Genomic DNA, 26,714 nt, shown 5'->3' with positions numbered 1-26,714 from the left:
CAAATTTGTACTTAATAGCAAACTGCTTCACTTTTTACTTTTATCTTTTCTTTTGAATTCAATTATAGATTAGTTTTAATATATCATAGTCAACTTACTTAATTTTATTTTTTTTCAAATTCCTCCCTTAAAATTAAAAGCCTCAAATTATAATTTATCGCGCTTCAGAAGTAGAAAAATACAAATTTTTCTGCCACAATTTTCTTCAACAATCACTTTGACAAAGTAGCGGATATCCGTCAACTCTGACTCGGCAATGACAACTAATTAAGAGTTTGAGGCTTTTCTTCAGTTCTTTAACTATTAGCACACCCTTAATCTTGATTTGTTTAGTAAGTTTTTTGATAGTTTTTGAAGTTTGAACACCTTTTTGACCATAGACACCTTTTTTAATTGAGAAAGATCAAGAAATTTTAATGTTTGAAACAGTCTTAAATCAAATACCTTCCCTTTCCATAGCACCTATTTTGCGAAGAAATCTCTCTTTGTTCGATGTTTTCTATTTTTTTAGAGCTTCTTTTTACTTGTACTTGGATGATAAGTCATCATAATCATTGAGCTTCCAAAAAGTTGCCCGTCACATTTTATCCCTAGTAATAGTAGCATATAATGGTGTCCACGTCGTGCTCAAATCCTGGGACCACCTCTGCTAGCTTGTCCACTATTAACTTTGCATACCCCTTAAAATATAATAAATAAAGTACATAATTTATCATGATACCCATATTAATTGGTGTATAGTCTTAATGGATTTGAAAAATGATTTGGAATGAGATATTAATACTAAGGGTAAAATAGGAAAAATAAATTATTTTTTCTCTTGATATGCGAAAAGTGACAAGTAAAAATAAAAATTTATTTTTAGAATACTTAACAATTAAAAGTGAACGAAGGAAGTAATTGTTAAGAAATGATATATCCTTCTATCTTTTAAATGGAACTGGTAACTACTTTTGAACAATATTTTCTGATGAGTTAATTTATTTTATAGGAAAAATTCACAAGTATTGATTCCATGAGCAGGAAGTCTTGTCGCCTCTTTTTGCAAATCCCATGGATACTATTTTTCACTTTTTTTATTTTCACTCTAGCGTTCATCATGTCTTGTGATGCTGTTGTGAGGGAAAAAACTTATTACACACGATGTATACACTAAATTTAGTTAAATTAACTATATGAGATAAACTAAGGTCTAGGTTTTATTTTTGATAAATAAACAATTTATAAACGGTAATACAGTCGTAAGAATTACTAACGTTAAAAACCTTTTAGGGTTGTCATCTTTGTTTTGTTTCTCGCGCCAGTCATCTTCTTGCTGCATTTTGTGAGTTGTGTCCTGTTCTTTTATTTCTTCATTGAAGATCGAAAAGGTAATTTCCGAAACGAAGTGGTAGGAGTTCAAATTAAAAACTATAAGCATAAATGAGTCGGCTTATAGCATGTTAGTATATTGTAGAAGAATGCTTCTTTGATGTCCAAAATTTGTATTGTAGGAGTGCTAAGTACATGTGCATGTTGAGAGAACTAATCTTCATACTTCTGTTATACTTAATATATTGCAGAAGAATGCTTCTTTGATGTCCAAAATTTGTATTCTAGGAGTGATAAGTACCTGTGCATGTTGAGAGAACTAAATTTAAGGTCGTTCTTAAAATGCATAACTTCAATATTCTGATGACTTGATCTTTTATATTTTAATGCATGAATTTGGGTGTATTTTGTTGATGCGATTTAATATATATTTTACTTTTAGGTGGTTAAACATTTTATAAATACTTAAGACTCTTCTTTTGAATATCAACATTGTGAAAAAATAAAGTCGATTTTTTGGAAGAGTAAAAATTATAGATAGATGAAGTTTCTAGAAAATTATGGAGTAATATCTTTGATATTTGTTGTGCTTAAGAAATATCCAAATATTCTAGAGTCTTGAATATTTAAGGAAGATATTAGTAGGAGATGATAGAATTGTCTAGATTAATATTTTATCTAGAATCATCCATATACAAGTATGAATAGGAGCAGTTTTCGGCATTTGTAACTAAGCCAAAAATCAAGAAAACCGTTCTTTCCTAAACAAGTTCTCCTATATGAAAACTCTCTTCTTTTTTCAAGATTCTCTTCTTTAGTTGAATCCTCCAATCTTGGTTAATGATCTTGGGCTAGTAGAAGTTATCCAATAATACTTTTCTTCTGCTATTCTTTACATGGTATCTGAGCCATAGTTGGCTTCTAGATATATTTGCAAGGTCGGGTTAGTGGTTGATTCAAATAGTTTCTCTAAATGGATTTGGTGGTCGTGCTAATGGACTGGGGATGGAGTTATTGAATCAGTCTAACTACAAGGTATGAAAGACTTGTATGGAGTCATACTTGATGAGGATTTGTGGGAGTTGTCAATGGGATTAACACAAATCCTCATGCTGATGCACCGAAAAATAGCAATGCGCGTAAGAAGTAGAAGCAGATTAATGATAAGGCGGAGTTTATCCTGAAGGGGTTTATCTCCCCTAATTTATATGATCATATAATAAGGTGTAAATTATGTCATGAAATATGGAGGACCTCGATCGGTTGTTTAACAAGAAAGACGAAACTTGGCTACAGATTTTGGAGAATGAATTGATTAATTATTCCATAGATTAATGAACAAGAAAGATGAAACTATGCATAGATTAACTATTCCATGTTGATAATGGTATAAAATTGTGCCAAAGTTGGCGTATAACTTTGTACAAGGATTAACCAACATGGATAGAAAATATATATCAAACATGGAATAACTATAACAACTCCCTTATACCATGATTATTTCTTCTTATACACCATACCAAACTGACCCCTACCTGTAAGCCTAGAAATCAAAATGTTGAATCAAGTCAAACTTGGTTATCTTAGGCCACTATTAAGGAACTAGGTGTTTCAATTTCAACCCGAACCAATCATTCCCGCAAGTTATAAAATAGTAAAAGCATATACGGGAGTCTTAATTAGAGGAACGGGGATCTAAAAAGCAAAACGACCGATCGGGTCACTACACCTATATAAATATATGGTCCCATTAATATTATAAATTAATAATTCTTTAAAATTATAAAAATATCTAAGACAATTTTGTAAAATATAATTCTAGTATTTTTTGTTTTTTATTAAAATTTAAATCTAGTTGAAGCTCATCTCTAACTTTTCATATTGCAGCCAAAAGTTCTGGTGTTGTCTTCTCGAACTGCACCAAAAAATTGGGAACATTTCTAGACGTGATAAGTACTTCCTTACGCGTAACTGGTTCCAAAGGTATTGTATCGTCTTCAACTTCGTCATCAATATTGTTTTCTCCGATGGTATCCATAATTTCTTCTAAGCTCTGGACCTCTGAACATGTATCATTTTCATCCGGATAATTCAACAGGCTTGACATCCATTTTATTGCTATAACCAAAATGATTAATCATGACCTCAAGTTCATTAATCTGTCATTGTTGATTTTGTGACACTTTTAGATGAGAAGCCATTGTTGGGTAAGTTTGAAGAAATTCTCTACGTTGCTTATATAGTTATTCTCTCACCGTCATACATTGAATAATTTTATTAAAAATACAATGACTAATATTTGATTATTAAGAACAATAAACATTACAATACTTTATTAAGTACAATGAATAAATAATACAATGAATTATTTAACAAAAAATATTACAATGAATCATACATCATACATTGTACATTATGTATAATTTATTTATTTTTTATATTAATTCAATAAATATGATACATAAATTAGTAAGATACAATGATTTTGATGTAATCAAAATTAATCTTCATTGAATCTCGAAAATATTTTTTAAATTAATAATTAATTTATCAATTAAATAATACTTATACAAAATAATAATATTTTATGGTCCCGATAATATTAATTTGGAGGGGTTCTACTGTAATTAGTTTTATATAATTTAATTATCTTAGTAATAATAAAAAAATAAAAATATATAGAAAGATTTTTTATGAAAAATTGTGGTTCATTCTCTCGTTATATACAAATACAAATACAAATGCAAATACTTCTAAATACTATTATTAGATATAACTTATCCCAATGTTCATATTTATTCTACTCTCCAACTCAACTTTAAATTTTAAACTGCTATCCAATGACACTTAATAATTGCATGTAAGATATATAAAGTTTAATAATATGTATATAAGTTTTTAAATGATATAGGGTACACGCGCAAAACGCGTACCGTAAGACTAGTATAGTAAATAACCATCAAGTATTAATAATAAATATAAGGCCAAATACATATACAACCCATCCAACTTGGCACCATTTTTCATTTTGGCACTCTATTTCTACCTTGTTCCGTTTTGGCCCTCCAACTCTATTTTATATGCTCAATTTTGGCCCTCCAATTCTATTTCTTATGTTCCACTTTAACACAAAGGCTGAAATCAATGCAAAAATATTGCGCGGGTGTATACACAAATCTAAGGTGTAATAAATATCCAATTAAATGTTGCCACCTTGTTTTTTCATCCATGTCAAACGGGTAAATACTAAAATACTTGAACTCGGCCGTATTTTTTGTGGATTTATTTCATCTAAACGGGCCAGGTATGAAATCGGAAGATGAAAGCTTTGGAACATAGAGAATGAAGATGGGGCAACAGTGGATGAAAAAAAACAATCGGGTTCAGGTATTTTAGTATTGACCCGTTTGACATGAATGAAAAAACCATGTGGCAATATTTAATTGAATATTTATTACACCTCAGATTTGGGTATACACACACGCTATATTTTTGTACTTGTTTCAGCTTTTGTGTTAAAGTGGAACATAAGAAATAGAGTTGGAGGGCCAAAATGGAACAAGGTAGAGATAAAAGTGCAAAAATAAAAAATGGTGCCAAGTTAGATGGGTTGTATATGTATTTAGCCTAAATATAATTTTAATTGCCGAATCTTATTCTATAAGTATATTATTTTGTGTTGCAATTGGATCATTTTGTCAATAAACATGTTTGTCTTAGAGATTGGCTGGGCGACTTTAAAATTTTTGTATGGGGATCTTTTGCAAATACCCACCCACCACAAACTATTTACCCATTATTTATTTTAAAATTTGAGTAACAATTAAACTTATATTGTGATTTTAAAGATATGCGATTTAATCCAATACCAATTGATAAACAAGGAATTAAACAGATAAATTGGAGAATGAAATAAGTCAAACCAGTACACAAGCTAAATATCGACCTTGACCTATGACAGTCTCGAGGTGGGATAGCAAATTATAAGACAACTCTGATGAACAGTAAGCAAGAAAGTGATGAACATATATTTCTTATCAATGAACCGTCCATTAGAGATGAATGAGCTCCCCTTTATATAATAGGGAATCCTAAATAAGTTACACTTCTAATTATAGTAGGAAATTATATTGGACAACTGTCTAACCGCCAAGGACCAACCCGTTCCGAAATTTACACTGTGATCTTTGGGCTATTATGGGTATCTCGCTCTTTCTCTTAGTAAATTATAACGGTATTATCTCGAAGTAGGCCTTCTTCCGACCTCAAAAAATGATATGTACCTCAACCTCGATATTGGAAAGGAGCTTCGACCCGATCTCGGTGTCCTGGCCTCCCGATGTGGTATCACTTTTTCCATCGAAGAACGAAATCGGGTAGTCCCGATTTCCACCATATACAGATAGTCCCATCATTTCTTAGAATAAAATAACAAGAAACGACTTGAACCTCGATTTTTGGAGGCCCTGATGATGATGTCATCCCCATGACGTAAGCACTTGAGGTGACCGAAACGTCCCATCGGTTCATTTATCCAAAACATTAAATGTTTGCCAGTGGCGGTCGGCCACTAGTGCCGACGAACTGTCACCGTGCGCCTATAAATACAGGGTTTCTATTTGAATCAAATATTTTGCTTCCACCTTCAAATTTCTTGATCTCTCCCTCTCTCCATCTCTTCTCTTTCTCTGCCTATTGATCCAACCCTTTTAGCACCAAAAAATATAAGACTCCACCTCTTTCTGCTTCCTCCAACCTGAACCAATGGCAAAAACCTCCAAAACAATTCCTCAAAAGGAGAAAGCTTCCTCCTCTTCTTCCCGACAGGACGGTGATAAAGCGTCGGCCCTTCACGAGTTTGTTCCTAGCCCCTGTGTTACAAAGAATGACTTCAAAGTCGAGAATCCCCCATCCATCCCTAGCCGATGTGAGCACATGTCGAGATATTTTTGTTCGATAACGGAGAAACACCTCAAGGCTATAAGGAGGGATTGTGGCTAGGGAGACGAGGTTGTGGTACAGATCCCTGCTCCCAAGGAGAGTATCACCACTTATGTAGATGTGTTCCTAAGTGTCTACAATTACCCCTTCACACTGGGTCCCATCGATCTAGTCATCATTGATTTCTGCAAGAGGTACCAGGTCACTCTTGGCTAGATTTACCCCTCGTTCTGGCGTATAGTGATCATGCTCCGTTTCTTTTACAGCAAGGCCGAGGGGTTGGAGTTCACCCTCAACCATCTCATTCGATTATATCGACCTCGGCTTTTTCGAGGGTTGATCAAGCTCTAACGCTAGGCGACCAAGGCCTTTTTTGCTAGCAAGGATGAGGATAAAGATCGGGGTTGGATGAGCTGGTTCATGCGATTGAGGACCTGCGACATCATCCTATAGGAGAAAGTGCCATTCCCGGAGAAGTGGAACCTCGAATATAAGTGAAGTTTTTACCCATTAGCCTTCGTACTCCGTTTTTTGCATTATGTAATGCTTTCATCTATTTCGTAGCGGTCACTTGGATGCCTCATGCGGTCACCGACCACTAAGACCGGGGTCCGTAGACTAGCCTCGACTTTCTCTTATGCCGAGCGCTGCTGGCGTGACTTGGCGAGGGGCATATAGGAAGCTAAACATCATGGTAAATTCATCTTGTAAGCTTTTGACGCTTTCCTCTTTATCGAAGATGCCTCTTTACTCATACTTGATTCTCCTTCATGCAGGCATTGGAGATGTCTCTAAAATGAGGTCGGCCCCGTTTGGGGAAAAGACCGAGTCCCCGATTCCAAAATCAGGGAAAGATAATAAGAGGAAAAAGGTCTCAAAGACCGAGGACTCCCAAGATAAAAAGGCTCCAGCTCGAAAACGCAGGAAAAGTCTCATTCCAGTGGATATAGAATCGTTCCACCAGCTAGATGAAGAAGAAGAAGACGAGGGTGAAGACTCGGTGCTGGTAGATCGAGCCAGGAAGCCGCTTGAAGCTGCCAAGCCCTCCGAGCCGGAGACCCTGCCTCGTGATGATGAGGTTTCAAATAAAGATGCGAGCAAAGCCCCTGAATCGCCCGAGGTCGAGATTGTTCCTCGGCCATCAACAAGCACACCGGAAAGGGCAGGTTCCGAGATCCCTAGGGCTGAACAGAGCGCCCCGAGTGATTTGCTTGGGGCCATGACAATAGGTCACTCTCCCTCGATGCCGACTTATTATAAGGAGGCCATAAGGGAGGCTCAGGCTCTGCAAATGCCTGACTTAGGCGGAGTCCCCAGTGAAGAGGATCCCTTCCGGGATTGCTTTACCAGGGTTGATACCGCCGCCGATCTCAACGATGCATCTACCCTTTTCGAAGAGACTCAACGTCTTTTATCTTAAGTAAGTATTAATTCCTATTGTTGCAATTTTCTTTTCCTTCTCCCTTTACCCTAACTTGTATCTTTCTTTCTATGTAGGCTTTCACCAAGTTTAGGGCCGACCTGAGCCAATGTGAGGCCGAGCTCCAGAAGACCTCAGAGGAGAGGAACGCTTTGAAACTCCTTTGCGGTCAAATGGAGGAGGATCTCAGGGACCTCCGGGCAGACTTGTCTAAGGCTCGTAAGGATGAGGCCGAGCTAGATAAGTAGGTAACTATCATTTTGAAAGAGTACGGTTTACTCGACCCAACTATGGAGGCTAACACTTCAGTATCTCAGTTGCAGCAAAAGCTGGAAAGGATCAAGCTGCTCCGAGGGGAAGTCGATCAAATTAAAGCTGACTGTGATCGATGGAAGGAGAACATGGACTGCCTTGTTGCGGAGAAAGAGGCTACTTTGGCCAAACTGGCATAGGCTGAGGCCTAACTTCGGGGAGCTAAAGATAAAAGTTTGGCCCAGTCCAAAAGGATCGACGAGCTCGAGGTCAAGCTTGTTGAGGCCAAGGCAGAGGTCGGGGAGACGAAGATCGTGGCTGACAAAACCATTGCCATATACTTGGACGATGCTGAGGCTGCTCAAATGTAGCTAAGGGGGGCCTACGACCTAGAGAGACGGAGCAATGATTTGGCCAAGTGTCAATCCCGGAGGGAGACCCTCGAGGAAATCCACGCTCGAGTTTACGACCTCTCTGAAGAGATAACTCAAGCTAAGGCGCTTGAAGCTGATGCCAGATTTCTCGTCTCCTCCGACGACGACGATGATGATGATGATGATGATGAAGGCCGCCAAGGCGGGTCTGACAATAACGAGGGGCCGAAGGAGAAGCTGCTCTTGAGGGAGAAACCAGCCCCGGGCATAGTTAGGATTTTTTTCTTTTTCTTTTTGTAAGACCTCTGTCGGTCTCTTGTACATATCTTTTTTCAAATATATGAAAGAAAATTTCTCTTGAATGCCTTCTCGATCTTTATATATATATTTTTTCCCTTGTAAAATTTTAGCACAATCTTGTGCTTTGAACGTTCAAGACTTTGTCTCGGGTGGCTTCCTCGAAGTTACCATGGTCGAGTTCGAATAAGGTTCGAAATTTGAGGCATAGACCCTTAAGGGTTTGTGTCGGATAATGGTGAGTCCCCAAGCCATAATCAAGTTATTGTTTATTTGGGCTCGGGATAATCGAACCCTTGGGTTTGGATTAAGTGAGAACAAGATCTCGAACTCTAAGTGTATTTGACCTTAGGCTCTTTTAGATTGGGCCATTATGGCCTCTAAAAGATGGCTACTATTCCCCTTTTTGGCTTTAAAATACTTAGTGAAAATTTCTTTATGCCTTAGCATGTATGTTTTACCCATTGGGTTTTCTTAAGGGTTCGATGTCGATTGAAACCCTTATATTTTTTGTGCCTTAGCATGTTTGTGTTAAGATAATTTTGATACCTCTTAAGGTTTTTTAAGGGTTGATTTTATCGAAGCCCTTTTATTATTTGTCGAGGGTATCCTTTTTTAACCGGCTTTTCAAAGAACTCGAAGGCCTATTTTGATTGTGGGGTTCGGACGTCTCTGAGCCGCATTAATTTGGCCATAGCCTTTGGGTATGCCTCTTGGGCTTATTCCCCAATAACACTTCGAACTTGTTCGAGGTGTTAGTTCCCGAGAAAGATTGACTTAGCCTATAGATCGAGGGGAGCCTCTTCAAATTTGGATAACTCGAATATGTTGACTGTCAATGACAGTTCCCGGGTGTTCGAGGTATATTTACGCTTGGCCCTTGAGCAATTTTTCACAACATCATAAGTATGAAGCTCGTATAATAACAAATTTTCTTTGAGACACAAAGTGTTTGATATAGAAAGAATGCTTCTTTGAATAATTCATACATGTGTACATGTTTTGCCATCGGGGCTCGACTAATCTATATGGACACGGTTCATTCGACCGTTTGGCATGACGTATTTTTCTCGAAAATATAACCCTCAAGGATGATGCCCCCCGGTATTCAAGGTTGATTGAAAATAAGACTTGGATACTGTTTAATTTTCCTCAGGTAGCACATAATTGTTGCCTCGCTAAAAACCTCGCCGGAAAAACCCATTTGGGAAAAAACCAATCTAAGGGAAAAAGAGTGAAACGCGTGCTTTAAAACCTAAGGTTTTCATTTTGAAGAATTTTCTTGACGTGTTCGATTGAACACCTGCAATAAGTTAGTATCAAATACAAATGGAAAAGGGAGAAAGCCATACCTTAACAATAATATCGTTTGAGTAGTGATAATTCCAATTGTTTGGCAATTGTTCGCCCTCCATTGTGCCAAGTTTGTAAGATCCCTTTCTGATGATACCGAGGACTCGATATGGTCCTTCCCAATTTGGGCCTAGTTTCCTTTCGTTTGGGTCTCAAGTATTGAGGGTGACATTCCTTAGAACTAAGTCCCTGATTCTGAAGTGGCGAAGGTTGGCTCTTCTATTGTAATATCTCTTGATTCTTTGCTTCTGTGCAGCCATCCGAAGAAGCGCAGCTTCTCATTTTTCATCCAATAGTTTGAGGCTATTATTCACAGCCTCATGATTTGATTCTTCCATTGCATGTCGAAATCTGGCACTAGGTTCCCCGACCTCGACTAGAATTAAGACCTCGGGGCCATATACTAAGGAGAACGGGGTTGCCCCTGTGCTGGACTTCGATGTCATTCGATATGCCCAAAGGACTTCGGGTAGAACTTCTCTCCATTTCCCCTTAGCATCGTTCAACCTTTTCTTTAAGTTTTGAATGATAGTCTTGTTCGTCGATTCGGCCTGTCCGTTTCCGCTTGGGTGATACAACGTCGATGAGATCCTCTTTATTTTGTATTCTTCGAGGAACTCTGTTGCCTTACTGCCGATGAATTGCTTTCCGTTGTTGCATACAATTTCGGCAGGTATCCCTAATCGACACATGATATAGTCCCAGATGAAGTCTATAACTTCTTTTTCTCTGACCTTCTCGAAGGCCTGTGCTTCAACCCATTTAGAAAAGTAGTAAGTCATAAACAAAATGAATTTAGCTTTACCTGGGGCCGTTGGTAGAGGGCCAACGATATCCCTCCCCCATTTCATGAATGTCCATGGGGATAGGACTGAATGAAGTTGCTCTCCGGGCTGTTGGATCATCGGTGCAAACATTTGACATTTATCACATTTTCAAACAAACTCTTTAGTGTCTTTTTCCATGCTATCCCAGTAGTACCCTGCTCTGATGATTTTATGAATCAAAGATTCAACGCCGGAGTGGTTCCCACAAGTGCCTTCATGGACCTCTCGTAAAACATAATCGGTGTCCCCCGGCCCTAGACATACCGTCAATGGTCTGTCGAATGTCCTTCTGTATAATGCTCCATCTTCATCTAATGTGAATTGAGCAGCTTTGGTCTGAAGGGCCCTCGATTCTTTAGGGTCCAAGGGGAGCTTTCCATTCTTCAAATATTCGATAAATTTATTCCTCCAATCCCGGGTCAAGCTTGTAGAGTTTATTTCGGCATGACCTTCCTCTATTACAGATCTCGATAGTTGGACGATAGTCCCCGGGCTGATCTCGTCTTCCTCGACTGATGACCCAAAATTTGCAAGTGCATCGGCCTTACCGTTTTGTTCTCGAGGTGCATGGTTTAAAGTCCACTCCTTGATGCGATGCAAAGTTACCTGTAGCTTGTCCAAATACCTTTGCATTCTATCCTTTCGGACTTTGAAGCTTTTATTTACTTGGTTCACCATCAATAAAGAGTCATACTTGGCTTCAATGACTTCTTCCCCCAAGCTTTTAGCTAGCTCGAGACCTGCAATCATGGCCTCATACTCGGACTCATTGTTAGTCAACCTAGAAGTTTTTTTAGACTGCCTAATAGTGCTACCTATGGGTGGTTTCAAAACGATGCCTAGCCCGGACCCCTTCACATTAGAAGCACTATCAGTGAAAAGGGTCCATACCCCCGACGATGTGCCCGATTTTAACAAGAGTTCCTTTTCAACTTCGGGCATGAGGATTGGCGTTAAATCGGCCACGAAGTTTGCTAAATTTTGAAACTTGATGGCCGTACGGGGTTGATACTCAATATCGTACCCACTGAGTTCAACGGCCCATTTGGCCAATCGACCCGAAATTTTGGGCTTGTGCAATATATTACGAAGTGGGTAAGTGGTTAACACACATATATGGTGACATTGAAAGTATGATTTTAACTTTCTAGAAGCGCTTATATGTGCAAGTGATAATTTCTCTAAGTGTGGATATCCAATTTCTACTTCTCCTAAGGTTCGGCTTACATAGTAAACGGGAAATTGTGTACCTTGGTATTCTCGAACTAGGACACTACTTACCGCGATTTTTGATACCGCCAAGTATAAGTAAAGTTTCTCATCTGCCTTCGGAATGTGGAGCAGTGGTGGGCTCGATAAATATTGCTTTAATCCCTCTAATACTTGTTGGCACTCCTGGGTCCAGGTGAAATCGTTCTTCTTTTTTAGTAAATAGAAGAATCTGTGGCTTCGATCCGATGACCTCGAGATAAATCGGCCTAAAGTAGCTATCCGTCCAGTCAGCCTCTGCATGGTTTTTATATTGTCCATGATGGTGATGTCTTCGATGGCCTTGATTTTATCGGGGTTGATCTCGATCCCCCGATTATATACCATGAAGCCTTGGAATTTGCTCGAACCGACTCTGAAAGCACATTTCTCGGGGTTGAGTTTTATGTTATATTTCCTCAAAATCTCGAACGTTTCCTGCAAATAAGCCAAATGGTCCTCTGCGCGCAGGGAGTTAACTAGCATGTTATCAATATAAACTTCCATTGACTTACCTATTTGTTCTTCGAACATCTTATTTACTATACGTTGGTAAGTAGCTCCTACATTTTTTAGCCCGAAGGGTATTACATAATAATAATATGTTCCATACTTGGTGATAAATGAGGTCTTTCCCTGGTCTCCCGGGTTCATCTAAATTTGATTGTACCTGGAATAGGCAACGAGAAAGGTAAGGATCTCGTGGCCAGCCGTGGCATCGATCATGCGATCAATGTTAGGCAGTGGAAAAGAGTCTTCAGGGCATGTCTTGTTCAAATCCTTGTAATCTACACACATTCTAAGTTTGTTCCCTTTCTTAGGGACTACGACTACATTAGCTAACCATTCTGGATATTTCACCTCCCGACGCCCATCACGAGTCACATGGGCAGCCCCGCCAGGTAGAATAGTTGTGATATCCCCGGTAGGACATCTATTTCTCAATTCTATAAACTGGTAAGCTCCATTTTTTATGGGACCTCAATTGTTTGATGAGCTAAGCCTAAGCGACATATAAGTCAAAACCTAGCCTGAGACCTAAAAAAGAAAGGTCGAAATCCATCCCACCTGCCCTTTTGCAAAGAAGAAGTCCCTTGCTTTTCAATCAAAACGATTTCATAACCATAAAGAAAGACCTCTCTTTCGGGATAAGTCCTGTCCCTGGACCCTATTATGAGAAGTTTAGTTACCTCGTCCTTTGTGAATGCATGATTTACTTCGGACTAAGGCCTTCTATTCTGTTTCACCGGTTTGAACCTGAGGTCAAGGCTTAGCCGATATGTTGTTATCTCCGATGGGATCCCTATCATGTCTAAATGGTACCAAACAAAACAATCTATGTTATCAATAAGAAATCGAATAAGTTTTCTCCTAAGTTCGGGGGTTAACCCTGTTCCCAGGTATACCTTTCGTTCGGGTAGTGTCACGACCCGGACTTCCCACTCTTGGGAGTCGTGATGACACATACTCATGAAAGCTAGGCAAACCAAGTATTATATATCTTATTACCCTTTTTCTTAACCTTTTAACAATTTTAAATCAACATGCGATCAACAGCGAAATAATAATAATAATTAAAGAAATGCGGAAGACGAAATTTGATAACTTAGTCAAATACTAATACGAAAAATGCAAAACACATCTCTATCCAGAACTGGTATCATAATATCACGGACCATCTACGAATACTACAAACAGTTGTCTAAAAAGAAAGATACAACTCTGAAGTCATTGAAAACATAATATAAAAGATAGAAGGGGACGCCAAGGCCTGCGGACGTCTGCAGGACTACCTCAGGTCTCCACTGCACTGAAGGCAGCAACCACTCTAAGGTCCAAAAGGTCCGGTACCGAGATCTGTACATAGTGCAGAGTGTAGTATTAGCACAATCGACCCCATGTGCTGGTAAGTGTCGAGCCTAACCTCGGCGAAGTAGTGACTAGGATAGGACAAGACTACCAAATAAACCTGTAGAGTTAAATCATATACGACAAGTAATAATAACGGGAACTAGCAGTTAAAGATGGGAAGGGGAACATGCTATGGGGGAATATCAATTACCAACAGTAACTCAGGAGAAAAGCATAAAGAACATTTTAAAGTTCGCATTAGTAATAATAAGGAAACAGTAACAAATCAATATCCACTATTATTCTTTATTGTTGCGGCACGCAACTCGATCCAAATCATATAACACTGTTGCGGCGTGCAACCCGATCCAATCATATATCACTGTTGCGGCATGCAACCCAATCCAATCATATCTCACTGTTGCGGCGTGCAACTCGACCCCTCCTGTCCTCCCTTATTACTCCATGTTGCGGCATGCAACCCGATCCCATATAATATTGTTGCGGCATGCAACCCGATCCCAATATACAATTCAACACCAATCACAAAAGAATCCAGCAAGGGAACAATAAGGAACAACAATATCCTGGCAAGGGAATCAACAATGAGAATAAATACATCCCGACAAGGAAACCAACAATAAGAATTAAATAGGTCCCGACAAGGGAATCATCTATAACCAAACTTGTACCAACATTTAACTTCACAAATGAAACCTCAACTGGAACCAATACTCAATCGTAAACAATTACCATGAGAATAATCATAATTCTTGCCCAACACGGAGAATCAACAACTTAGACATTTGTAGTACTTATTAAGAAACCCAACGATTACAATTTAAGACTCACGGACATGCTTGACAACGACGTATAGGTACTCATCACCACACCTATACGTCGTACACTACACTAGCACATAGCAAATAAAGCACAATACTTATTCCCTCAAGCTAAGGTTAGACCAAACACTTACGTCAAACTTTCACGGCCAACTCAAATAGAACTGAAACATCTCTACTAATTGATTTAATCCAATACCAATTGATAAATAAGGAATTAAATAGATAAATTGGAGAATGAAATAAGTCAAACCAGTACACAAGCTAAATCTCGACCTTGACCTATGACAGTCTCGGGGCGGGATAGCAAATTATAAGACAACTGTGATGAACAGTAAGCAAGAAAGTGATGAACATATATTTCTTATCAATGAACCGTCTGTTACAAATGAATGGACTCCCCTTTATATAATAGGGGAGTCCTAAATAAGGTACACTTCTAATTATAGTAGGAAATCATATTGGGCAGCTGTCTAACCGCTAAGGACCAACCCGTTCCGAAATTTACGTAGTGATCTTCAGGTTGTTACGGGTATCTCGCTATTTCTGTTACTAAATCATAACAGTATTATCTCAAAGTAGGCCTTCTTCCAACCTCGTCAAATGATATCGACCTCGACCTCGATATTGGAAAGGAGCTTCGACCCCGAGCTCGACGTCCTGGCCTCCCGACGTGGTATCACTTTTTCCATCGAAGAACGAAATCGGGTAGCCCTGATTTCCACCGTATACACCCATTCCTTCCCATAAAGTTTTCTCCCTACCCATTTATTTTTATCCAAGCCAAGCCGAGCCAAGCCGAACCAAGCCAAATCAAGCTACGCTAGGTTAGGTAATTAGTTTTAAATGGATAGATATATATATCATAAATAGTTTTTAAATGGGTTGAGAAGTGTAATTATTTTAAGCTCAATGGGTATTTTGCGCAAATTGCTCATGTATTTGCTCTGTATGTTGTATAATTTTGGGTTATACAATTATATATAATTAAATAAATAGTAAAATTACACTATTATATAATACTATTAAGATACAAAACATGTGAAATTGAATAATTCAAAGGTATGCAGTGTATATATGTGCTGAAATTTTATAAATACTTTTATCTAAATAAGTATGAATTATGATATTTTTCTAAAATAAATCTTCTCGAGTTATTATTTTGACTGCAAGAACATTTCCTTAATTTCTCCAAAAAAGTAAAAGTAACAGAAATAAAAACACATGCATGACTTGTGATATTTGCCACCGCGTGCACGACATGCAACAAGCTGTTTCTTGGTTTCCCTGCTATACATAAAGACCTAAATTTAACGAATAACGAGCTAAGCTTGCCCGCGGCTACACGCCAATATTTGAAACCAAAGAAAAGATTCTCAGATTACCATAACCCCACCCCCTATTTATTTACCAATCCACAACAAAGATATTCATGATCTTCAATTTGTGTGGAATTGGAAATTTCTGAATTAATCGGGTTGGGTCTGAGAAGAATAAGAAGAAGATATTGTTAAGGATTTAATTTAAGCATGAAGTTTGGAGAAACTTTTATGGAATATCTGCAGGGCGATCAAGGGAAAGTTTCGGACAAATATTCGCCGCATGTTGAATACAAAAGGCTGAAGAAGGTTCTCAAGAGTTGCAGAGCTTGTAGGGCTTCCGCTCTAAAGGAATCCAATTCTATTAATGGAGAAGAAGATGATCATGAAACTTCGAATTGCCAATTCGAGTCTTGCCAATGTACGTATTGTCCTTTTTCCTCCCCTTTTTAATTTGAGGGTAAATTTTATATTCAGGGACTTTGGGGGTTGGAGGATGTCTTTTGTGGATCAAAAAGCACTTGCATTAATATAGGAGTTATACCTAGTAAGCTTCCGAATTTGCTTTTATGGTTTACCCATTCCGGTATTCCGTATGGTGAGAATATATAATAAATTGGATATTTGCCTGAGATGAGGTTAAATGGAGCGATATGATCAAGGATGATTCATAAAGCTTCAGAAATGTCTAATCTCACATATTTGACTATAATTTTGTAGCCGTGAACTGGTTACATTGAACTTAGGAGGTGTTAAGTTGGCTGAACCTTTGCACTCATGTTTAACAGCTCCATCTATTTCAACACATGCTATACGAGGTGTTTCAAAATAAAAATCTGGAACCTTTACTTCGTACAAAATTTAGGGAGAAATTCATGGGCGGCAGATTGTTTTCTTTTATATGTTGGAAAGTATAAACAGGGGCAGTATTTTTGAGTTATGTACGATAGTGAAAAAGAGAAAGGAAATGATAGGAACAAGATATAAAAATTACACATTCGATACCTCCAAAAGGAGGAAACCAGAGGCAATTTTTATGTGAAGTATGAAATTGCAGCTGATAGCTCAACCAATACTAGCTTAACTTGGCCAACTTAAGATTATGGCTAGTGGAGAATATTCTCTTTGTACAAAGTATCTGTGTGCATCGAGTGAGGCCCTACGTAGAAAAAGCAGAAGGACAATCATATAGTTGTAATCTATAGATTAGATAAAGCAGAACTTCCCATTAAAATTAGGCAAGTAGTCATATATAGCAATACCTAATATGAAGTCTATCTCATGAGAATAGACCCATCGTTGAGCTCTATAGTCTATACTTAGGATAATTGCAACGTCCTCTAAAGGTCTTGAGAGAAGGAATAAGTTAGGTGCATTTTTGTGTATAACTGTAGATATGGCCCTACACTTTTGCGGGTTTTATCGTGGCTTTTCTTGAGGCTGTTAGGGATGTTGCCAGTTAGATCTTAAATGACTATTTTGAGAAGAAATTGTCTCGAAAGACCTGTAATCTCTTGGAATCAATGCTGACTTAGCGAAAGAAAGGACACGATAAGGAAGAGAAGATGTATATAGGCGAAATTAGTCGGGAATATGTTTTAGTCATATTAATTCATTTACTTTAGGTCATATACTTCATAGGAGTTTTTCGCGCTATTAGAGATTCTTATGTTGGTAGGTAATATAGAGAACCTTTAGTAATTTTTATTTTTATTTTACTTTGTATAGTGTTTTGGTCTGAGATGAAGGGAAAACATGGTCAGTGAGGATTCATATAGTCGACCCCAATTTGTTTGCCACTGAGGGGTAGTTGTTGTTTTTGTGAGTGTCAGGAAAGATTTATCACCTCTACTTTGATCTGGCCTTTTCAGCGGTAACTCAATTTCCATAAGAATAATGATAAGACCTACCAACCTTGTTATTAGCATCTTAAAGATTGCGACCCAGGTGTTGCCTTTTAGATTGTGTTTGATACTAGAGGGTATTACGACATTGGGTTCAGACAGATTTTGTGTTATGCAGGCAGAAACCTGATGCGTCATGGTTGATAATGAATTGGCGGATAATATTAGGAGCACAGATGATTCAACTGTTTTATTCAAACTGGACTTTGAGAATGCCTGTGAGAGGGGTAACCTTCACCAATATCCAAAAACTATCTTGGAAAATGAAAGCCTGACGAACAATTTATTCTTAGGAATTACTAAAATATCCCCTAAACTAGGCGTTAAATAAGCTTGGACCAAAATTAGTCTTCTTTTTGGTTTCTTCTCGCTCTGAGCCTTGACTTTCTTCCTTCAAACATCCATTTGAGCATATTGTAAATCTTATGTCTTCCTTCCAAGCTCTTTTGAAACACTCCAAACTCTTGATGTTAAGATGGAAGCCTCCACTATCATGAGTGCCACTTGTGCATCTTCAGGAATTAAAATCATTTTTTAGAAAGCATTATTATCTAAATTATTTTTTAGAAAGCATTCATATCTTTTTCGCTGTCAATGTACAAGTTATAACAGGTAGTATTGTGTGTATTCAGCAGTGAGCATTGTAAGAGCATTTGCTGCATTGGTATATCCACAAATAGGATCTTGTTGCAGTTAGTAATGAGTATTTTGGACTCAAATTTTCTTTTTCTTCTATTTTCATTACATTTTGCAGATTCTTTTTCATTCATTTTAGTTTATACCTTAAGATAGCATTTCTTTTCGCTAGTTTTGCGGGATCTATATACTTTCCTTTTAAATTTTTGGATACCTTTTACATTTAACATGCTTCATTTGATTCTCCTCTGCAACAGCCTTTAACTATGAACTTTTGAATTCTTCTAGTGTGTGATCAGAAGTTCTTTTCTGAATTGAAGAAGGAGGCTTCTGATATTGCTGGTTGCTTCAGTTCTAGAGTGAGAAGACTTCTCCAACTTCATACTGCTCCCGGTATGCAAAAGTACCTGGTAACCTTGCGTCAATGTTTCAAGAATGATCAGCAAGCCATGATGCAAGAGTGCCAAATATTAATTGAATATGCAATGATGAATGCTATTGCTATGCAAAAGATCCTTAAGAAATATGATAAAGTAAGTGACAGTTTCATGTGTCATGTTTTTCTTGAGCAGCAGTTTGATGTGAAACCTTTTTTCACTTTATTCTTTTCTTTTTAAACGGGCACATCTCTATGCAGGTTCATTGCTCGGTGAATGGGAGGAACTTTAAATCGAAGATGCGTGCTGAACGCCTAGAGATTCTACAATCACCATGGTTGATTGAACTAGGGGCTTTATATTTGAATTTCAATGAATCAAATGGTGGGAAGTCTAATGAGCTTTTCAGTCAATTTTCTTGCAATCTCAGTGATACAGAGCCTATTATGACTTTGATGTTTCCAGATTCTGTAAAACTAGAGTACGATCTGACTTGTCCAATCTGCTTGGTAAGCAATTCACTTGATAAAACCATGATATTTGTATCCTTTCCTTGGCATGATATCACTCACTTGTTCATGAATTCTAGGATATGGTCTTCAATCCATACGCTTTAGGCTGTGGGCATCTTTTCTGCAAATCTTGTGCTTGCTCTGCAGCTTCTGTGATGATTTTCCAAGGTATTAAGGCTGCAAGTAAGGAGTCAAAATGTCCAGTTTGCAGAGAGGTAACCTTTTCTTTGCACTATTGTACAATCTTGTTTCTCAGTAGTTTTTCCTGTCACTTTGAGGGCATATATTGCACAGTAGCATCATTACTTAATTGTAGAATGCAACACTAACTATGCATGTATGTATATGTGTGTGTGTATATATATATATATGGCATCTTTTGTAACAAACTCCGGAATCTAGCAAATGCAGAAAGAGAAAAACATGAACCAAGATACGGATTTGGCGAATGCAAAATACTGTCGGGAAAAAATAATAATCCTGCCCAGGAATAATATCCACGGCTAATAATAATAACACAAGAGAGTAACAACGACACCAACTCTTTTATTGGGGTAAAATACAATACCCGAGCGGAGCAATATAACTACTATAATATTACAACTTGGTAGTGTCAAGAGACTACTACAATTTTTAAAGAAATAACACTCTTTATTTAAAGACACCTCACTATAATATTACTACCACTCACTATTTATCTCACAGACAACAATCTGTGGACTACTCTCATTGCTTTGCTTTCTGCTTAGCTTATCTCGTTTTTTTGGAGTATCTTCAATGAGGAGCGAATAGCTCCTTTTATAGGCACAATTTTCACCTACCCAACCAATCTGATTGGTTCAAAATTTACAAAGTCCAGCTGCCCAAACTTTTGCAAATTTTTCAGCCTCCTATTTTGTCTTCTCCAACTTTACCACATTTTTCTTTATTTAGTAGGTGAGGGATGGACCCCACAAATCTCTCCCTTAATTTTGATTTTTTTTCTTCAATCCAAGTCTTGTTCTCAATCTCTGAAAATCTTCAAACTTGAGAGGCTTTGTAAAAATGTCTGCAACTTGATCATGAGACTTCACATATTTGAGCTCGACTTCCTTCTTGGCAATGTACTCTCTGATGAAGTGATATCTTGTATCTATATGCTTGCTTCGATCGTGATACACCGGATTCTTGGCAAGTGCCTGTGTAGATTTTTTATCAATACAAATCTCTATAGCCTCAATTTGTGGCAAATTGAGCTCCTTCAATAATCTTCTTAGCCAAATAGCATGACAGATACATGATATTGCTGATATATATTCCGCTTCACAAGTCGAGAGAGTAATTATGGACTGTTTCTTTGAGCTCCAAGAAATAACAGAATCACCCAAGAAAAATACAAAATCAATTGTACTTTTTCTATCATCAATATCTCCCGCATAATCACTATCACAATATCCCACAAGGTTGAAATCATTAAAAGAAGAATAAAATAACCCAAAGTCGATCGTACCTTTTAGGTAACGAAGAATTCTTCTAGTGATCTTCAAGTGAGTGGAGGTAGGAGCTTCCATGAACCGGCTTACTACTCCAACTGCAAAGAGTATATCTGGCCTGGTACAATTCAAGTACCTCAAACTTCCACAAGACTTTTGAAAAATGTGGGATCCACTTTTTCGCCTTCATCAAACTTGGACAATTTTGTCCCACTTTCCATCGGTGTGTTCACGGGGTTGCAATCGAGCATGTTGAACTTCTTCAATATCTCTTTTGTATAGCTTTCTTGAGAGATAAAAATTCTATCCTTCATCTGCTTCACTTCTAGGCCCAAGTAGTATGACATGAGCCCTACGTCCGTCATCTCGAACTCACGAGACAAATTCAACATCGCGACTTACCACCACCTTGCCACTGCTTGGGTTGTATAACTTGTAGCCTTTTGAACTCGTATCATAGCCAACAAACACATGCTTGACATTTCGATCGTCAAGCTTTGCTCCCCTTGATGTGGCACATGAGCATAGGCTATGCTTCCAAAGATTCTCAAGTGCTTTACACTTGGCTTTCTTCCACTCCATGCTTCTTGAGGGGTTTGATCTCTAATATTCCTTGTTGGGGACCTGTTGTTCAAATAAACTGCACAAGAAACAGCTTCGGCCCAAAATTCCTTGGGCATACTTTTAGCTTTCAACATACATCTAGCCATATTAAGAATCGTTCGATTCTCTCTCAGCAACTCCATTTTGTTGGGGTGAATAAGGTACCGTTAGAGGGCGACGAATTCCATGAGACTGACAGAAGTCATTAAAATCTTTTGAAGTGAATTCGCCTCCTCTATCGGACCTTAAAGCTTTAATTTCATAGCCACTTTCTTTCTCCACAAGTACTTTGAAATTTTTAAAAGTAGCAAAAGCTTCAGATTTTTGGCTTAAGAAATAAACCCAAGTCTTTCTACTAAAGTCATCAATGAAAAGTAGAAAGTATTTACTTTTACCAAAGGAGGGTGGATTGATTGGTCCACACACATCAGTATGAACAAGCTGGAGCGGCTTGGTTGATCTTGACATGGCCTCCTTTGGAAAACTCCTCCTTGCATGTTTTCCAAGAAGACAAGCTTCACACAATTGATTAGGATGGTTGATTGATGGTATCCCATGCACCATGTTCTTTTCTCCTATTGATTTGAGTGCTTCAAAATTCAAGTGCCCAAATCGCATGTGCCAACACCATGATTCATCTTGTATATTAGCCTTCAAACACTTTGCATCAATTGTTTTATGATCCAGAGAAAATAATCTATTCTTTGCCATATGCACTTTAGCAATTAGAATTCCACTTGAATCTCTAAGCCAAAGATGCATATTTTTCATGTGGATGTCATATTCCTTTTCAAGAAGTTGGCCCAAACTCAAAATATTACTTTTTAATTTTGGCACATAATAAACATCTTGAATTAGCTTGTGACTACCATCTTTACAGGAGATCAGAATCGTACCTATCCCTTCGATTTGAACCTTTGAGGTATCTCCAAAGGACATATTACTTCTCACCGTTTTATTGATCTCCACAAACTTCTCTTTGCATCCACACATATGATTGCTTGCTCCATTATCCAAATACCACGAGCTGCAATCATCTCTGTCTTCTTCCTTGAGTGCCATCAACAATGTTGACTCATCTTCTTCTTTCTTGTTATCAACAAGGTTAGCTTTGTCTTCAATATTGCTACGACATTCCCAAGAGTAATGGCCAAATTTATGACAATTATAACACTCAAATTTTGATTTGTCATACCTTTGTCCATTATTTTCTTGGTAGTAGCCACGTCCTCTTCCTCCTTTATATCTACGACCACGACCTCTGAATGTTTGGTGGATTTTAACTTCATTGTTGAAGTTGTTACCATTACTTCTTCCTCCTCCATGATCGCCACGGCCTCATCCTCGTCCGTTTCCTCGATAGCTTGTTTCACCTCCATAATCCTTGAAGGATGCCTGAGTTTTAAGAAGTTGTTCCAATGACACTTCTTGTCTCCTTTTGATATTTTCTTCGTGGGCCTATAAAGAACCCTCAAATTGCTCCACCGTCATAGAGTCTAAATCTTTTGACTCTTCAATAGCACACACCACAAAATCAAATTTAGGTGTTAAAGTGCGAAGGGTCTTTTCTACCACACGGACATCTTCTATGTCCTCCCCGTATCTTCTTAGTTGATTTACAACAACCTTCACTTTTGAAAAATAATCCGAGATGCATTCGGATTCTTTCATTTTTAAAGCTTCAAAATCAGCCCTTAGAGTTTGAAGTTTTACCTTCCTCACCTTGTAACTCCTTGAAGAGAATTTTGTAAAATCCTCCAAGCTTCCTTTAAGGTGGTAGCATCAGCCACCTTCTAAAACATGGCATCATCCAAACATTGGTGAATGAGCGTGAGGGCTTGTTGATCCTTCTTCCTTGTCTTTGCCAAGACCTCTTTTTCATTTTGAGGCAGAGGTTCCTCATTATCGGGTTTTGCATACCCTCTGTCTACGATTTCCCATACATCCTGAGAGCCAAGAATGACTTTCATACGTAGACACCATTTCTCATAATTATCTTTTGTGAGATGGGGTACTGAAAAGATAGCAGACCATTATTTGCCATGACTCTGATACCACGTTGTTGGGAAAAAATAACAATCCCGCCCAAGAATAATATCCACGACAAATAATAATAACACAAGAGAGTAACAACGACACCAACTCTTTTAATGGGGTAAAATACAATACCCGAGCGGAACAATATAACCACTATAATATTACAACTTGGTAGTGTCAAGAGACCACTACAATTTTGAAAGAAATAACACTCTTTATTTAAAGACATCCCACTATAATATTACTACCACTCACTATTTATCTCACAGACAACAATCTGTGGATTACTCTCATTGCTTTGCTTTCTGCTTAACTTCTCTCGTTTTTTTGGAGCGTCTTCAATGAGGAATGAATAGCTCCTTTTATAGGCACAATTTTCACCTACCCAACCAATCTGATTGGTTCAAAATTTACAAAATCCAGCCGCCCAAACTTTTGCAAATTTTCCAGCCTCCTATTTTGTCTTCTCCAACTTTACCACATTTTCCTTTTTTAGCAGGTGAGTTATGGACCCCACAAATACCACTGGGAATTTCTGGTTTAGCCCACTTAAGATTCTGGTATTCTTCATAGTGAAGCTCAATTTGATTTTTGAAAATCAGTTTTCAGTTAACCTCCCTGTATGAATATCGAAAGATATGCTGAAGTAGAATTTCTCTTTGATATTTTCTATCTTGCTAAGTTGATTCTGAGGGCAAGCATATCTTTCAGTTTGGAAAAGAACCATGAGAATCTCTTTGCAAAAACCTCTCAAGATGGTCTCAGTTTCGCATGCTAATTTAAAATGTATTTCCAGAAGAACGAGGTAGATATTCCTTTTACCACTCCACTGTACAATAACGTTTCGTCCTATTGAGAGATTATTCCAATCATAACCACTTCCAGCATATCCTCCTCCGTCCTTTGTCACATGCTGCCGACCTCTCTGTCTAAAACCCAAAAACAAAAAAATTAAGATTTTTCTGTGGTAGAACATTTTCAATGGAAAATGGAATCAAACCTTACCAAAAATAAAAGTACTTTTATGTTGTCTGCTAGAAGTGGAGAAATCTGAAGCGTTGTCAAAAAGGTTTATTCAAGAGCCATCTTATACCAATATAGCAGAAAGAAATAATTGCTTAAACAGTACGCAGGAGTGTAGCTCTTCCGAGACATTAAAGAAATCATTCCACGTTGAACACTAAAGAACAATTTAAGTGGGAAATGAGAGGTGCACTCAAAGCTAGAGCAGAATAGTAAGTGGCTATCGGCTCCTGAGGAATGAATTAATCAGCATGTCCTCCTATTTTACTGTTGCAGGTTGGAACTTATGCTAATGCTGTGCATATGATGGAATTAGATTTGCTTCTGAAGAAAAGGTCTGTAACATAGAGTAATGGAGTATATATTTTTTCCTTATCAACAGGGATGGTTCATTTTCTTATTCCTATTCATACTCAACTTTTACAAAAGGGGATTACGTTTTTAAATTCTTAGCTTATAATGTGTGTGACGATTGTTTGAATTTTCAGATATAAGCAGTATTGGAAGCAAAGACATGCTTCTGAACGAGCTGAATCAGTGAAGCAATCGAGGCAGTACTGGGATCTCCAAACGAGATATGTTATTGGTTATTAGATACTGTGTTCATTAATCTGATATCAGCTTTTGGCCGATTCATCTATCTTAACATAACAGCATATGAGCGCGATGGAGCAGTCTGGGGGATCTATTTTCTCTAAGCTCCAACTTTTTGAGGAAACAAAATCACTTCATCTGGACATTAGCAAATAATCACCATCTGGTCTTTTTGGTTCATTTAGATGAATATTTCTTGACACTGCTAGGTTTCTGATTCCTAGATTATTGGAGTTTGCCAAAGTGGCTTGAATTCAGCATTGTGATTAGATGTTTTCCATGCCCTTTATTTGCAAATTTCTGAGACATCATCACAATGAGGAAAGCGGCAATTTTGAGTTGGATTTCAGATGTAACGTTAATCAGAGCCTTAATGAAGTTTATCCTTAAATATAGTTCGTTTTTTCTGTCTCTTATATGTTTTCTTCTTTCCTTCATGCTATATAAAGTTTTCTCACTTGTCACAAGCTTGAAATTTTAGTCGAGATTTGCTGCCTTTAAACTTGCTGCTTGCGCTAAGTTTCATTTTGTAAAATCATGTGTCTGACTTCAATTCTTTCCCCTTCTCTTTTTTTCCCATGACTTATCGCATATTTTGCTTGACAGATGCGGACTGAGACATAACTCCCAAAGGTTTTGCTAATTTCTCTAATCAAGCGTGCAACAATTCACACGTAAGATCATCGGCAGTGTGACCACTTACCAGTAGTCAGTAGACTACAAAGCCATCTACAAGTGTTGCAATTTCATGTTTTCGAAATCTATGATCTTTTATTTACATGACAACATAGAGTTGCGGCAAATTGGAGATTTTTTTTTTCAGTTCCTTCACGAAAGATGAGAGTAAAACTTCGTTACAACTAATATGACAAATTTTAAACTAAAATCAAAACAATGGGTTATCAGAGCACTCAATGTTACTCTTCTCAACACAATTTTTCGTACGCCCCACATATGAAGTTAGAGGATCTATGAGGTTTAAGTGCAACCAATCAGATGGCTATGCGTCACCGGGCAGAAGAGCCAACTGCATGCGACCAGGTTTCGCCAGTTGTCCCATCGGGCACGACAACCAATGCGTGCCGACCCATTTTGCATGTGAGGCGGCGGAATTTCCTAAGCTGGATATGGTATAAAAGGTAGAATAGCTCTTTCTCTTGCATTTTTTTTAGGAAGTATCACTTCACGCACTCTAAGTTCACTCAAACGCTTTCAAACCCCCTATTAGAATTTCCCAAACGGTCTAAGGCAAAATCGAAGGTAAATCTAGTAGATTGAGCTTGAGGAAGCTTTAACCATCACTATAATATTCATTGCTTTGTTGTGTTGATTTTGGAGATTCGTTGGAGGCGGAGTTAGCCACCATAGGAGTGTAGCTAGTTCTTCAATAAGGTCAGCTTTCTTCTTGGTATGAGCATTTCTCCCTCCATCAAGGATTTCTGTGTTATGAGATTGATTCGTTCTATGGTCTTCTCTTTCTCAATAGTGTTGTCGGCCGAGTATGACACCTATTGTACAACC

The 26,714-nt window shown here is 37.9% G+C and overlaps 3 protein-coding genes across 3 annotated transcripts; 2 read left to right on the top strand and 1 right to left on the bottom strand.

Moving 5' to 3' along the window:
• Window positions 1-6,075: 6,075 nt before the first annotated feature.
• Window positions 6,076-7,672, top strand: LOC138877468 (protein pxr1-like). The gene is made up of 2 exons (XM_070157079.1): window positions 6,076-6,238; window positions 7,029-7,672. Exons 1-2 carry the CDS (start codon window positions 6,076-6,078, stop codon window positions 7,670-7,672), a joined length of 807 nt encoding a protein of 268 aa, XP_070013180.1.
• A 3,211-nt stretch (window positions 7,673-10,883) lies between these two features.
• Window positions 10,884-11,717, bottom strand: LOC138877467 (uncharacterized). Its single transcript, XM_070157078.1, has one exon. The coding sequence runs from the start codon at window positions 11,715-11,717 to the stop codon at window positions 10,884-10,886; it is 834 nt and encodes a 277-aa protein (XP_070013179.1).
• Window positions 11,718-16,039: 4,322 nt separating this feature from the next.
• Window positions 16,040-25,609, top strand: LOC104213128 (probable E3 ubiquitin-protein ligase BAH1-like). The gene is made up of 6 exons (XM_070156754.1): window positions 16,040-16,456; window positions 18,864-19,108; window positions 19,213-19,461; window positions 19,542-19,679; window positions 24,876-24,934; window positions 25,088-25,609. The coding sequence occupies exons 1-6, from the start codon at window positions 16,246-16,248 to the stop codon at window positions 25,191-25,193; spliced, it is 1,008 nt and encodes a 335-aa protein (XP_070012855.1). The 5' UTR covers window positions 16,040-16,245; the 3' UTR covers window positions 25,194-25,609.
• Window positions 25,610-26,714: the final 1,105 nt, after the last annotated feature.

The sequence above is a fragment of the Nicotiana sylvestris genome, chromosome 9, assembly GCF_000393655.2.
Source record: "Nicotiana sylvestris chromosome 9, ASM39365v2, whole genome shotgun sequence".
Taxonomy (NCBI): domain Eukaryota; kingdom Viridiplantae; phylum Streptophyta; class Magnoliopsida; order Solanales; family Solanaceae; genus Nicotiana; species Nicotiana sylvestris.
Note: the sequence above shows the minus strand (reverse complement) of the source record. Positions and strands in the feature narration are given on the sequence as shown.

Excerpts from the sequence above, each read along its gene's own strand:
- LOC104213128 (XM_070156754.1), top strand. The coding sequence starts at position 16,246 with ATGAAGTTTGGAGAAACTTTTATGGAATATCTGCAGGGCGATCAAGGG. Across the intron at positions 16,457-18,863 it reads CCAATTCGAGTCTTGCCAAT|TGTGTGATCAGAAGTTCTTT; the intron begins GTACGTATTGTC and ends GAATTCTTCTAG. Across the intron at positions 24,935-25,087 it reads GATTTGCTTCTGAAGAAAAG|ATATAAGCAGTATTGGAAGC; the intron begins GTCTGTAACATA and ends TTGAATTTTCAG.
- LOC138877468 (XM_070157079.1), top strand. The coding sequence starts at position 6,076 with ATGGCAAAAACCTCCAAAACAATTCCTCAAAAGGAGAAAGCTTCCTCC. Across the intron at positions 6,239-7,028 it reads CCCATCCATCCCTAGCCGAT|GCATTGGAGATGTCTCTAAA; the intron begins GTGAGCACATGT and ends TCCTTCATGCAG.
- LOC138877467 (XM_070157078.1), bottom strand. The coding sequence starts at position 11,717 with ATGCCCGAAGTTGAAAAGGAACTCTTGTTAAAATCGGGCACATCGTCG.